Source organism: Anopheles arabiensis, chromosome 2 (assembly GCF_016920715.1).
Source record: "Anopheles arabiensis isolate DONGOLA chromosome 2, AaraD3, whole genome shotgun sequence".
Classification (NCBI taxonomy): Eukaryota; Metazoa; Arthropoda; class Insecta; order Diptera; family Culicidae; genus Anopheles; species Anopheles arabiensis.
In genome coordinates, this window is record NC_053517.1 from 19,196,204 (window position 1) to 19,209,315 (window position 13,112).

Genomic DNA, 13,112 nt, shown 5'->3' on the forward strand with positions numbered 1-13,112 from the left:
TCCTTTCTTTCCTGAGGCTTTTGGATGGAGGACGGGGAAATGTGTGGGAAAATGAAAACTGCCGGCAAAAGGTGTGTTTTTTTTTTGTTTTGACAATTTGAATCAACTAATTTTGAGACAAGTTTTATTTCGACTTTTTGGTGAAACAGTTCCGCGCATCATTCCGTGTGTTGTTAGTGTTTACGCACGCGCGCTTGTTCGTTTTTCGTTTCCAACGTTCAGTTTACGGTTTTTAGCTCTTCCACTAATGCATTCAATTCTCGTGGGGCAGGCAAAGAACACCCATCCGAAGGGGGGAGGGGGGGTGGTCGGGGTGCGGAGGGGCAGCCTAATGACTAATTCATAGAACAAAACGAAAGGGGGAAAGCTCCATTCTGCAACTTGACATCCTAACATCACAACACCTTCATCCTCCGATAGAGGACGAAATGCGCCAAGCTGCGTCTTATTGTCTGTGTCTGAAGGAAGCGGAAACGGATACTCCCGAAGGGATGCTGGCGCAGGCTGTGTGAGTATAATGTTCCAGTTACTTGTGGGGCAGGAGTCGGACTCGTTTGCTCGATACTTGGTCGGTTTTTGGACGTATTTTGCCGGGTGGTTAGGGTGTCTTGTTCATCCTAATACTGGTGCCCATGTCTGAAGAAGCCTACATGTCGCGCGGGTGCTCCTCGGATGTGGGGTACATTTGCTGTTAGTACATTGGAAAGAAAACGGGCGCGCCGGGACTGATCGGTGTATGTGTGTGCATGTCGGTCTGTCTGGTTGGTTTGTGTTGGATTCCGTTTGCTTTTAAAATTACAAATAAATAGTTCGCTAGTTACTGCATGGGTGTGTTTGCATTCCTCTTACGATCCTTTGCTTCGCAATTCACTAGAAACAACCACTATTGTAGTACTTCCTCTCGCAATCTCTCTCTCTCTCTCGCTCGCTCGCGTCTTGTTTTTTTATGGCGTTTGAAGGGTTCGCGCGCGCGTTTTCTTCTATCTCAGGCAGGCGTCTAGGACTGGTAGGAATTTTTCACCCCGCAGCCACAGCCTACTTGCGTCGCCGGGGCGGTGACACGCGCTTTTGGTTTACTTGATTCTATCGCAGATGGCATTGGTGTACTCGGAGCACTTGGCCTTGCCGCCGAGATCGCCGGTAAGGTACTTCGCCTCCTTGATCGTCTCGAAGCAGGCGCTCTGGATCTTGTCCGCGTGCTGGTTCAGCTCCATGTGCCGCAGCATCATCACCGCCGACAGCAGCAGGGCGGTCGGGTTGGCCAAATCCTTGCCCGCGATGTCGGGCGCCGTGCCGTGCACCGATTCGAACAGCGCACCGTTCAGGCCCATGTTGCCGGACGGCGTGAGGCCGAGCCCACCGACCAGACCGGCGCACATGTCGGACAGAATGTCACCGTACAAGTTTGGCATCACCTGCGGGGAAGAAGACGCACGACGCGTGGCATTTTAATGGTTGTTTTGCTGTGTTTAAACCCATCATTCCAACCCGACTTACCAGCACGTCGTACTTCCGCGGATCCTGCACCATGTTCAGGCAGACCGTGTCGAGGTAGCGCTCCTCGAACTTGATCTCCGGGTACTTCTGCGCCATGTCGCGGCAGCAGCGCAGGAACAGCCCGTCCGACATGCGCATAATGTTCGCCTTGTGCACCACCGTCACCTTCTTGCGGTTGTTGTCTTTGGCGTACTTGAACGCGTACTCGGCCACGCGGTTCGACGCTTCCTCGGTGATGAGCTTGATGCTCTGCACCACACCGTCCACGATCTCGTGCTCGATGCCTGAGTACTCGCCCTCGGTGTTCTCGCGGATCGTCACCACGTCCACGTTGTCGTACAGCGTCTTGTAGCCCTCGAGGCTGCGGCACGGGCGCACGTTCGCGTACAGGTTGAACTCTTTGCGCAGGGCCAGATTAAGCGACCGGTGCCCCTTGCCGACCGGCGTCATCAGCGGTCCCTTCAGGCCGACCTTGTTGCGGTTCACCGAGTCGATGGCGCCCTGCGGGATACCGAACTTGCCATCGGGGTTCTGTGTGTTTCGGGGAAAGAGAGAAGTTTTACTGAGTCTCCGGTACGGTTGCATCGACAAAAAAAAACGGGTTCCACTTACCCGCACCGGCGTTACGTCGACCGTCTCCCATTCGATCGGCACGTTGGCGACGGCGAAGATCTTCTGCACGGCGGCGGAAATTTCCGGCCCAATGCCATCCCCCGGGATGAGCGTCACTTTGCGCGTGCCGGACGCAAACGTGCGGGCACCGAACGGTGCAACCGTCTGAAAGCAGAAGGCAAACACACCACGCGCGAAAGGTGAGAAAAATTTGTCAACGTAAAGTTCTCCGTTACGTAATGGCCGCGTTTTAAGGCGAACCACCTTCGAACGGGTACTACGATTGAAACCACGGCAGTGGCCTACTACACACTTCACACATCGTGCACACTATCTTGCCCATCTCCCCGCGCTTATCTTCCCTACATATCCTCCCCTCTCCCCCACTAGCCTGGATTGAGCACGGATTACTAACAGCACCATCAAAGCCATCTTACGAAGGGGTTGTGGAAAATGAGGCTGTGTGTGTGTGACTACGTGTGACATTTTAGCATTTAGCATTTACAAAAGCGGTGCACATTTTGGCCAATTTGGTTATTTACTTGAACGATCGGTTCGGCCCGCTTAGCATTGGTGGCTGCTGCCTTGGAAACGGTGCTGTTGGTGGAGGAGGAGGAGGAGTTGGAAGAAGAAGAAGAAGAAGAGGAGGAGGTTATGTAAATCTTGACCCAGTTGTCCTTCAGTTGGGCGGAAAATTTCGCCAGCAAGCTTCCAAATTCGCCATCCAACTAGAACGGAACACAAAAAAACAAGAACACGGAAGCGGACGTTGGGTTTTTGGCGTGTGAGAGGGTGTGTGTGTGTATGTTAGTATGGAAATTTGTTTTTTTTAGCGCGCGGTGTAGTTTTCCCCCAAGCTTCTCAGGCACCTGCAGGGAAGATTTCTTTGCGCAACCGTTTTTCTTCTCCTATGGGTAGTGAGGGAGGGGGAGGTAGTGGGTTCGATGTGTCTCTCGTGTCACACACACACACACACGAGCGTGTTTTTCACGCGAGCCAGCACCCCCACGTTGCACCGGCAGCAGTGTGCACAATCCGTGCGCGAGAGCACCGGACAAAAGGAACCAGCTCCCCGGCCCACCCCACAGCAAAGCGAAACGGCAGAATGTTCACACACACACACACACTCCTAGGTATAGTCACATGGGTTTTCCTTACAATTTTCTTTATCAATCGTGCCGCCATGCTTCGTTTCACTCTAGAACCAACTGCGTGCTTTAATCGACGGACAGCAGACGACAAAACACACACACTCGGTGTTGTGCGAGGCGATCTTGTGCGGGAAGGTTGTTGCCGTCCTGTTCGCGCTACAGTGGCGGGGCCGGTTCCGTGCTCGTGCCGACAGTCTTCTCGCTCTCGCTAAGCGCGATGTTTACTGTCGGAGTTGTCAGTCCGCGGCGGTGTGTTTACTGTACCCGGTCGGTTGCTCTGCTACTGCTGTGGTGTGCGCGCGGCTCGCGAATGACACTGCAGACGGATGGGAATTTAATTTGAAATTAAAATTATAAACATTACAAATTAAGCAATTATTCCTTAGAAACATTAGAACAGGTAGGAGTTTAAATTTTTAAATGTTTCGTACGGCATTTATTTCGAATCAGAATACGATTTCTGATCGTTAAGTATACCAAAAACACGTGGCCCACCAGTTATCCCGAAACGGTTTCCAGGGCATTCATTCTAAATCAAAGCTTTATCAAGTTGAACCTTTCCATTTCCATTCAATTCGAAACCCCATAGCTCATTTTATTCACCCCATTGTTGTGTAGCTTTTTTAGCGTACGAAACGATTCCTCATACCCGCCGGCGCGAACCGGCGGACTTTGTCGGTGGCTGCGACCGGCCACCCGTCCCACGCTGTCCGAGGATCTGCAGCAGAAAGTTGTACACGGCCATGCTTGCCTGCTGGTCCAGCGTGCTACTGGCGGGCCGACCGGCCGGCTGGCTGTTGCGGCGTGGCTTGGTAGGCCGCTGGTTCGCCGCAACCGGATAGTACGACCCATCGTCATACTCGTAGACGGGTCCGCGGCCCCGATAGATGGGGCGGCGCTGCTGCTGCGGCACGAACGATTGCACCGGTCGGCGGTTGGGCGCACCGTACAGATTGTACCAGCCCTGCAGCGGGGACTGGGTGCGGGGCCAGAACTTGTTCCATCCCTGGTTGCCGCGATTGCTGGTCGGTCGGTTGTTCGCCTGCGAATGCATCCCGTACATGCCGGTGTAGATGTTGAGCACAATGCCCGGTTGGGAGGACGCTAGTGTAAGGGTAGTGTGGGGGAGAGTAAATATAAGTATCTTTGAAGCGGCACAGTGGCAAAGTGATACTACTTACGCCTCTTGGTTGTTCTGGTGCCGGGACGTGTAGTGTTCAGCAGCGACAGATTCGTTCGCTTTTCGCAATCAATACATAACGGTTTACCGGACACAGCCGTGACGGAAACGTTCGACAGCACCGGATAGACGATGTTTGGCTCCTCATCGGCATCGTCGTTAATGGGCATTGGGGAAATGGGTACTGGGTTTATGTTGGTCGTCTCCAGGAAGGTTACCGTCGATGTCTCGGTAGTCACATTTTCTGTGGCCGGTGTCACATTTTCAGTAGTCGTCTCGGTAGTCGTCTCAGTTGGTGGCGTTGTAGTGGTATCATTTGTTGCGCTCGTTGCGCTTACTGTAAGATGTAAGAGGGAAAAGCCAACAAATTAAGCATAGTCCCGTTTCATCTGCCAATCAACGTTGTACCTTCTTCGTAATAGTATTCATACTCATCTTGCTGCGTTAACGCTATTTGCGCAACGAACGAAAGCGCCACTAGATAGAAAACCAACCGCGAACTGGCCATGTTTAGATGGCAAACAGATGGGTTTAAATCAGGCTACATCCTTTTAAGGGTTTCCATCCATCAGCTCCCATTGGTGTAAATAGGCTCATTAATAGGATATTAATAGGATTTTTAGAGTTTGTGTTGTCTTCCCTCATTATCTCAATATTTGGAACAAATACAAAATTAAACGCTTTTTTGCTTAGTATATCTGTTTGTTCCTACGCAGATTGATATCTAATGCTAAAAGTGTGCACGTAATTGAGCTCTCGTTAGCGATTTTAAACCATTTAGTTAGGAACTTTAATCACAAACAGTGCCAGACGACCTTTTGCTAAATAGCGGTTATTCCGGGGATTTTTGAAGCTAATTTCCGCTTTTTACCAACCACGTCGAAGGTTAATTGAGATATAATTCGACAGTATTCTTGTCCGTCCTTTGCTAAATGGAGACCACAATTTCCCTAGCAAAGACTATCCCTGTCTACCGTCGCACAGATCATTACCCGTTGTTCAGTGCAGTGATGAGGATGGTCGTTTCCGTGCGTACACTCGTGCTTCTCGTATTGCTGGTACTGTGGGCAGGGTTAAAGTGTTGAGATCTTCCGGCCAATCCAGTACTAGTAACGCTCTTTCCTCCCCCATTTTTCCATACTCTTCTCCACCACATCCAGGTGACCGTGCCGGGAGATGACGCCTTCTTCCTAACCCTCTACCGAGACCAGCCGACCAGTATGGCCTGCCGCTGGTACAACATGCCAGCGTACGCGAACGCCATCAATGGGCAGTTTCCGTCGACTGGCGGCGGGCTGGTGAACAGCTACAACGGCGGTGCCAACGGCGCTGGAGGGCTTAGCTACCTTGCCGGCCTAGCCTCCATGCTGACCCGGCTCTATCCCGATGCATCGATCCCCGTGCCCGGCGGTTCCTCACAAACGCGCCCCCGCGTGATAGTGCGAGTCGACCAAACGGGACCGGCCGGGAACAGGAACCCAGCACAGGGAGTCCCCGGAGCTGGTGGGACCCAGGTGCCGGTCGCCGGTGGTACTACAAACCGTGAGTTAGACTATGCCGACCCCGACTCGGGATACTATTACGATGACGGGGACGGTTACGCCTACGATGATGATTACAGTGATACTACCTACGATGGGAACTCTGATACGTATTATGACGAGCCTGCAACGCCGCCTGTACGCCAGGCCGGCAACGTACTACAGGAGTGGTACGCGTCGTCGGCACCGACCGTTGACCCGTGCAGCGTTTGCCTGCTAAACATGTTGATGGGATAATAAACGAAGGACCAATGCCAATTGTGCTGAATTTCAAGTAAATTGACAAACTGTATTCTTCCCATCCGAACCCTTAAATCCCATTTCGGGTAAAGCTTCATTATTGCGAGACTTTATTGCAGTGAAAGTTTAGGTGCGTTACATCGTCCGCTACAACCTTCTACCAGTACCAATATTCGATGCGTCGTGTCCCCGTGGTGCTTGGGGCATTGGAGCTGAGGGCACGGGAACCCGCCAGCATGCTGCGATAGTACGGTGGCATCCTGCTCAGGGACGATCGTCCCATGCTGCGGCGACGTACAACGGTCGTCGCCCGTACCGGCATCGAGCCCCAGTCATTCATGAAGTACCAGCGCACGATTCGGTTCGCTCGCTGCCGTCTTGTAGGTCCCGATCGTCCGGTAGGTGTCGGTGGAAACACCTGCCGTCTTTTGGTCGGTTCTGTGGCGGGCGTTGCGGTGGTCGTTGGCACCGTTTCCACGTAGCTGTAGTCGGGATATTGGGGCTGCGGATTGACGGGCTGTGGGTTGGTGGGTGCCGGATTTGGGGGCGCAGGATTGCCATAATCGGGGTACGCATTGGTGTCTTCTGGAGTGTCCTGCGGGTAGTTGGGATAGTCGCTCTGACCGAGCGACAGGTCGAGAAGCTGTTGGAGCAATGTGTGAAGATCACTTAGAAGTTCTTCCCAAAAGTGATGCTCAAGGCGCAGATCTTACCGCTAGAGTCACCAGCAGCTGGCACAACATCGTGAATGCTTGCACTAGCAGTGAAAACCACCGTTCAAATGCTTTCCAATCTAGGCCCTGGGGTACCTGTGTTAATCTTGCCCTGCCCGCACCCATTAACGCTCGCCACAGTGGGGAAGGAGAAAATGTCATTTTAACTGCCCGGTCCGTTTCGATCATTTACTTCCAAAACGACCTTGGCAGCCGCGAGTGCCGAGACTGTGTTTGTGCATTTGTTCTGCGTTTGTGATTTAGTGGTATTGTTGTTGTTCGAATATTATTAGCGTTCCGATGACGTCATGACGGCAATGGAGAAGAGCAAACCCGTTCCAAACCCGATCTCGATCGATTGTTTACAACTTGATCGTTTTATTGATGAATCATCACATTTGCATTTTATTCTCAAAATCCTCAAACGCGCTCTGCCTCACTCCACCTCGTACTTCACCGAGGTAGCTTCAAAGGCTAGCCGGGCCGCTTCCTGTTCCGCCCCGATGCGCGCATGCTCCTGGGCAATCTTTTCGTACAGCGAAAAGTGGCGATCCTTCGCTTTCGCCACCGCCACCGTGTCCTTGGGCAGTTTCGGTTCCTGCAGGGAAACGAAAAGAAAAGGGAAAGGGGTTTTTGCATCAGCCTGCAGCAACCGGTTGCGTACAGCAAAGCTTACCACCGCCCGTCCGCTGTGCGCATCGGCATGCTCTTGCGCAATCTTGGCGTACAGGGCGAAGTGTTTCTCCTGGGCCCGGGCGACCGCTTCCGTCTGCTGGGGCGTCGCGGGCAGATGGCTCAGCACCGGGTAGAAGCCGTGCGAGTCGGCCGTATACTCGACCGTGCGGACCTGATTGCGCGGATCGACGTAGGAGAAGGAGCCGCGCACCACTCCGCTACCGTCCGACACCTCGCTGTGCGTGCGATCCACGTGTCCTGGCGAGCGGCCGGCACTGTACGTGAAGGCGTACGGTTTCGGCGGCGGTGGCAGTGTGGTCGTCTGCCTTTCCCCGTACTCTTCCACCACCACGAGCTGGGGCTTGTGGCGGGTCACGTCACGGCGGCCAGCATGGCAGCACACTACCAGCGTCGTCACCAGGAACTGGACGGGCAGGCGGAAAAAACGGCAAATTAGACGCAGTAGATGCAGATTAATCACTTCCTCTTACTTACTGCGAGCTTCAGCATCGTTGGAAGCAGCAGCAGGTGGCAGAAACAACTTCTACGTGGTCAGGTGGCCAGCAGGATCGATACACTACTTCAGACAGGTCCGTTTAGCAAGCGTTGCGCGTCGGCACTGATCGTGTGTGGGGAGCCAAACCTTTCCAAAGACCTTCGCGCACCGTCGCTGGCTGTGAACCGTCGTCTTGCGCGACCGGGGATGCCGGGGTGGTTTTCGGGCTCGGATTCCACCCCTACCCTCACCCCTCACTTTGTTGTGCGCGCATGCAAACACGTAAACCGAGCCGAGCTGAGGCGTTTGCATGAAATAGACACATAGACATGGTGGAAGGGGAAGAAGTGTTTCTTTATACGGCTTGCATAAGCCATGCCACGGAACGGTGGGATGAATCGCGGTTGAACAACCGTCGTGAATCAACAGTTCATTTTGCGCTTGCATAGGTGCAGTGGGGAAGCTTTTGTTGGGGAGCTTGTACAGTAATGCACGGAAAAAGGCAATTGGTTGAGTTGGAATTACAACAAAACGGAAGAAAAATATTACTTTGTTTTGCAAGTTATTTAAGGCCTTTTTATCTAAAAATCAATCCAAACCGGTTAGAAAAGCAGTCAAGAATAAGCCGATGAAGCAATGCTGCTTAGGAGCTGCTTGCAGCTAGTCGGCAGCGCTGAAGCTTACGATATCTTTGAAGCTACTGGAAAAGCTTTCTCAAAGCTCAAACATGTTAGCATGCTTTTCAAAAATGGTATTCATGTAGTTTTTTGATAAAACATAATTCATGGTTAAAAACACAATTAAAAACTACTTTATTAAATTTTTTACAGTTGAATATGTGTTTAATACAATATGTACGTAATATTTTGTTTATATTAAAGAACGAGATGAACAAAATAGAATGTTACATATTTTTAGAAGATTATACTCCTTTGATTTTCTACTGTATTCGGGTTCGGGTTTGTATGTTCTTCTTTGTACTAGAATTGTTTTTTTTTTAAATCTAATTTAATTTATTTATCTTGTTTAGTAGAATTGCTTATGCGAAGACTGCTTAATTGCGAAGAAATTTGTATTTTGATTTGATTTATTTCTTTTGGTTTGGCGCTAAAAATCAACACAAAAAGCTAAAAAAAGCTCTCCGAAAAGCTTTCAATTCCCGTTTAAGGGGTGACACTGCCATGCTTGAAAGCACATCACTAAGTGTCTTACCCGCGGGAGGAAGCGGAACGAGGAAAAGGGGTAAAGATTCGTTGCCTTTAAACCTGTTTCTCCTTCCTCCGGTTGGAATGTGGCTGGCACGAAAGCGCCCGAACGCCCGAAGCCATCAAAAGCGGGGTTCATAAAACATGTCTTAAGATGTGGTCGCACACACACACACACACACTAACAGACATATCACCCTTAACGACCGCTACGAAAGAAAGAGAAAGAGATAGAGGGAGAGAGAACGAGCGAGGAGTGGTTGGATGACGAAAACGAGCGATCGTAAGGTCAGCCAGCAACTTGATGCGCGTACCCCGATCGCGAAGAATAAGAGAGAGAGAGAGGGAGAGTGAGAGAGAGACACGTAGGGAGAGCCTGAGCGGGGGGAAATGCCAGCCGTCGAGGCCATTCCCAAGATCTGTTGCCGCCCGCCAGCCAAGAGCGCGCACGGCCGTGTTGGTGGTTCAGACTCCCAGCGACCGTCGAGCAGTGTGGCAGCGAGCGTTTACTGTGCTGGCGACCGACCGGCTGAATGTTGGTTCCGATGCGATTTGGTTGCGATCATACTCACACACCCCGTCGTTACCCCGTACTGCAGTGAGAAGTGAAGGGGAGAAAAAAAAACAGTTTTGTAAAAGAGCGGTAAAAAATTGGCCAAAACACAACCTCACCGTGTGTTTGTGTGTTTTTGCGTGAGTGTTCCTGCTACGGTGTGCTTGTGTTGGCGCTAAGAAATGCAACTCAAAACATAAAGTGCAACCCCCGTCCAGTGTGTGTGCGTGTTTGTGTGTGTGCATCGCAAGCGTCTTTACTTTGCGCAAGCGACAAAAGGAGAAAGGAGCCGCAGCGGTGCAGTGTGTGTGCCCTAGTGTGTGTGTGTGTGTTGCAGAGTGTTTTGTGCCCAAGAATTACGGGGAATGTGCATGTGCAATTTCCATCGAAAACCGCATCACCTTGCCGCGTAGCGGGATTCTGCACAAAAGGCCCTTTAAGCTTGTGTTAGTGTGTGTGTGCATGTGTGTTTTGCAAGTTGGTGAAGGTGTTTTGTGCATTTGCATAGTGCAGCATTAGCTTGCGCGTCGTGTTGCGCCAAGTGCGCGAACATCCAGGCAGCCACCGGAGCACAAGCCTTGCAGCCCTGTCCAAACCACCCCCGTCCCATTGCTATCCGGTTTGGGCCACGAAAGCTACCCTACATCGTGGCCCGTCTTGGTTCGTGTTTGTAAGAATTGTGCAATTGCCACAGCTGAGTGGAGGAGTGGTCTGTACAGGCGGTTTTGTCTGTGGTGGTGGTGATAGATTGTTTGTTTAGCTACCACCCAACCCCCCGCGAGCTGTTATTATACTGGAGTGTCCACGGTGTGTTCGCTGCAGGGTGATTTTCCTCATTTCCTCGCGCGCCAATCGGTGTGCAATCAAACACACTTTGCGGCGCTGGGCAGATTTTTGAATAGCTATCGTACTAAGTGCTGTGTTGCTGTGAGGAGGTGTGTTCTACAACCACCCACCCAACCACCCACTGTAAGCGAGCGCGCACACACACATACACAAAGAGATCGACGCTCGATCGTTTCTAAGTCGTGCTAGAAAGCGCCATTGCGTTGACATTCTACCTCCGCCATCAAGTGGTGCCGTGACTGGGATCCCGCCGTCACACCCCTGCGGACCAGCGAGACGGGAAGAGAGAAGCGGAGGGTCCGTGACTGACTCCGTGCTCGCGATCGGAATTTTAAGCTCGGCAGCGTGTGGGGTGGCAGAGCGTGAACGAGCAAAGAATTTTAAGCAGGTCGAAAAGGTAAGATTACTATTCCGAAAAGCCAACCAACACCAACTAACAACAAACCGAAGCTCGATGGTAGGATGCAGACTGCCTGCTTGCCGTATCCAGGGGTTCATTTTTCCGGTTCCAACAGTGCGACACCCTTTTCCAACAGAAACACACACACACACACATACACTTGTCTTGACCGAATCTTCCCCTTTTTAGATTACCACTCCTCTGGCCGGCCGTTTTCTAAGCGCCCGTTTGCCCGTCACCCTGGCAGACCTAGTTTTGTGGCCACACCATTCCTATTGGGTGAACCTCCGGCCCATTTCTCTCCTTTTGGTTGCTGTTCGACGGCACAGCGTGCTTTCTCCCCCCGGGCTCGGTTCTCGGTAGGGAAATCGGACGTCCAACAGGCACAAAGAGGAGGGAAGCGTTGTTTTCTCGCTCGCTCGCTCGCTCTCTCCCTGCGTTATCTGTCGGTGTATTTCCGACCTGGAAAAGTCGACAGCAATAAAAAAAACACACGAAGAATGCTTTTATGTTTGGCTGTCTTTAGCTCTGCGTGTGTGTGTGCGATTCCAGCACACCGTCATTCGACGTAAATTCGTTAGATTGCTCTTTAATTGATCTTACACAATTCTTCCCGTCTGTCGCCCATCACACATTCCGGCTTTTTCGTCCGTCTTTAGTGCGCTTGCCGAGCGTTTAATTCTGCTTGTGCCCGTCCCGCCATCGTCGACATCGTTTCTTGAGCCGTAATTCCTTACCCTGTGGAATGTGCGTTCCTGCGATGCGATACGAAGCGAGAGAGAGAGAGCACACGAGAATCAAACCACAAACAACGAAAGACTTCAATGCACGGTTAGGGCGCGCAAAGAAACGAACCCGGAACTTTGGTCGGCCGGTTCGCCCATGTGGATAAAGAGACGAGGCAAGATGATGATGATGATGAGTGAAGGATTGCTCTTTGGACGTTCCTTTTTTTCCCAAACGCGGGCATTTTCTTCGCGTTCGCGCTTACCAGAAGAGACCTGTGGCGCTTGATCTCTTGATCGATCGACCGTACAACGGGATGATCGCATCGGGGCCGTAAAGCGAAATGAAGATAGAGAAAGAAAGAGATAGGGAGAAGGGAGCCTCAGAATGAAGTGAAAAAGGGGTACAACAAAAATCAATTAACTCAAGCCTAGAACATGTGTTGGCCAGCGTTACCGGTTATGTAACACACAGGGAAGAAGGTGATCGGACGTCCAATCCGCTGGAACGGTACCGAACCCCAATATCGGATTATTAGCATTCCGTTGTGTGTGGTTGTGTTTGTTTGTGTTGTGTCGTTTTGTACGTTTTGTTGTCGTTTGTTACACATTAGAAACATCGCTCGCTGTACGATGCAGCAGCGCTTTTAGTATGCAGCGGATGGTTTGGTTCAGAATAGCGCTCGGGGTTCGGTGGCCTTTGATTTTTTCCCACCCCTCTACCCTTCTTTTTGTATTACAATTTACCTCTGCCCAACGCCCCGCACTAGAATGCTCAGAATCAACAAAAATGAAGCGTTTGCTGATTTGATTTATGGCGTAATTGTACGGGCGTAAGCTTCAAGGCGAACCCATCGTGTGCTCACGCGGTCGTTTGCCTTAGCGACGCAGAAGCGGCACCCAGAAGCCACCGCGCGGACCCGGGCTGTGAATACATATGTATGTACAGTTTGTATTTGTGCACGCCAGCACACGACATCGCCAATTCGCATCATCGCTTATGACATCAACGGGCTACGGTCGGCCCATCATCATCATCGTCAGCGCCAGAACCGGGCCGTTGTTTTTTTTTACCCTTTAGAAACCTCTTACAAATAGAGAGAGAGAGAGCGTTTGCGTGTGTTTGTATTCTTGGTAAAACACTGGAACTCCAGGGAGGGAGGGGAGACAGAGGGTCAGGCGGATTAGCTAAGCCGCGTCTCTTGCCGCACCGTGTTGCCACCAATTAAGGCAAAATCAACTCAACCAAGACGAAGAAAGAACGAAAGTTTATAAATC

At 51.4% G+C, this 13,112-nt stretch overlaps 6 protein-coding genes across 7 annotated transcripts in view; 2 read left to right on the plus strand and 4 right to left on the minus strand.

The window, feature by feature from the left end:
- Positions 1–87: 87 nt before the first annotated feature.
- On the minus strand, positions 88–3,400 carry LOC120894020 (probable isocitrate dehydrogenase [NAD] subunit alpha, mitochondrial). Of its 2 annotated transcripts, XM_040296350.1 has the most exons (5): positions 3,268–3,377; positions 2,652–2,837; positions 2,110–2,274; positions 1,498–2,028; positions 88–1,415 (listed from the first exon to the last, which is right to left on the minus strand). In XM_040296350.1, the coding sequence occupies exons 1-5, from the start codon at positions 3,292–3,294 to the stop codon at positions 1,074–1,076; spliced, it is 1,251 nt and encodes a 416-aa protein (XP_040152284.1). In that variant the 5' UTR covers positions 3,295–3,377; the 3' UTR covers positions 88–1,073. The 2 variants fall into 2 exon arrangements, with proteins under 2 accessions (XP_040152284.1, XP_040152285.1); XM_040296351.1 differs by lacking the exon at positions 2,652–2,837 and having other exon boundaries at positions 3,268–3,400.
- Positions 3,401–3,903: 503 nt separating this feature from the next.
- LOC120897207 lies at positions 3,904–4,948 on the minus strand. Its single transcript, XM_040301882.1, has 3 exons — positions 4,849–4,948; positions 4,442–4,777; positions 3,904–4,364 (listed from the first exon to the last, which is right to left on the minus strand). The coding sequence occupies exons 1-3, from the start codon at positions 4,946–4,948 to the stop codon at positions 3,904–3,906; spliced, it is 897 nt and encodes a 298-aa protein (XP_040157816.1).
- Positions 4,949–5,443: 495 nt separating this feature from the next.
- Positions 5,444–6,225, plus strand: LOC120897193. Its single transcript, XM_040301867.1, has 2 exons — positions 5,444–5,498; positions 5,601–6,225. The coding sequence occupies exons 1-2, from the start codon at positions 5,451–5,453 to the stop codon at positions 6,216–6,218; spliced, it is 666 nt and encodes a 221-aa protein (XP_040157801.1). The 5' UTR covers positions 5,444–5,450; the 3' UTR covers positions 6,219–6,225.
- A 68-nt stretch (positions 6,226–6,293) lies between these two features.
- On the minus strand, positions 6,294–7,245 carry LOC120894431. Its single transcript, XM_040297002.1, has 2 exons — positions 6,935–7,245; positions 6,294–6,864 (listed from the first exon to the last, which is right to left on the minus strand). The coding sequence occupies exons 1-2, from the start codon at positions 7,121–7,123 to the stop codon at positions 6,379–6,381; spliced, it is 675 nt and encodes a 224-aa protein (XP_040152936.1). The 5' UTR covers positions 7,124–7,245; the 3' UTR covers positions 6,294–6,378.
- Positions 7,246–7,282: 37 nt separating this feature from the next.
- On the minus strand, positions 7,283–8,332 carry LOC120894435. Its single transcript, XM_040297005.1, has 3 exons — positions 8,105–8,332; positions 7,611–8,033; positions 7,283–7,532 (listed from the first exon to the last, which is right to left on the minus strand). Exons 1-3 carry the CDS (start codon positions 8,117–8,119, stop codon positions 7,371–7,373), a joined length of 600 nt encoding a protein of 199 aa, XP_040152939.1. The 5' UTR covers positions 8,120–8,332; the 3' UTR covers positions 7,283–7,370.
- A 1,427-nt stretch (positions 8,333–9,759) lies between these two features.
- LOC120894432 overlaps positions 9,760–13,112 on the plus strand; it is a 32,275-nt gene continuing 28,922 nt past the window's right edge. Inside the window, exon 1 of the mRNA XM_040297003.1 lies at positions 9,760–11,106. The gene's annotated coding sequence lies outside the window, so the exon portion shown is untranslated. The remainder of the gene's footprint in view (positions 11,107–13,112) is intronic.

Coding starts and splice junctions, on each gene's coding strand:
- LOC120897193 (XM_040301867.1), top strand. CDS start 5,451: ATGAGGATGGTCGTTTCCGTGCGTACACTCGTGCTTCTCGTATTGCTG. Junction 5,499..5,600: donor TCGTGCTTCTCGTATTGCTG/GTACTGTGGGCA, acceptor CACCACATCCAG/GTGACCGTGCCGGGAGATGA.
- LOC120894435 (XM_040297005.1), bottom strand. Junction 7,533..7,610: donor CGCACAGCGGACGGGCGGTG/GTAAGCTTTGCT, acceptor GTTTCCCTGCAG/GAACCGAAACTGCCCAAGGA.
- LOC120894431 (XM_040297002.1), bottom strand. CDS start 7,123: ATGATCGAAACGGACCGGGCAGTTAAAATGACATTTTCTCCTTCCCCA. Junction 6,865..6,934: donor AGCTGCTGGTGACTCTAGCG/GTAAGATCTGCG, acceptor TTGCTCCAACAG/CTTCTCGACCTGTCGCTCGG.
- LOC120897207 (XM_040301882.1), bottom strand. CDS start 4,948: ATGGCCAGTTCGCGGTTGGTTTTCTATCTAGTGGCGCTTTCGTTCGTT. Junction 4,778..4,848: donor TGAATACTATTACGAAGAAG/GTACAACGTTGA, acceptor TACATCTTACAG/TAAGCGCAACGAGCGCAACA. Junction 4,365..4,441: donor CACCAGAACAACCAAGAGGC/GTAAGTAGTATC, acceptor CCCTTACACTAG/CGTCCTCCCAACCGGGCATT.
- LOC120894020 (XM_040296350.1), bottom strand. CDS start 3,294: ATGGCGGCACGATTGATAAAGAAAATT. Junction 2,275..2,651: donor GGGCCGAACCGATCGTTCAA/GTAAATAACCAA, acceptor TTCTGCTTTCAG/ACGGTTGCACCGTTCGGTGC. Junction 2,029..2,109: donor TCGACGTAACGCCGGTGCGG/GTAAGTGGAACC, acceptor CGAAACACACAG/AACCCCGATGGCAAGTTCGG.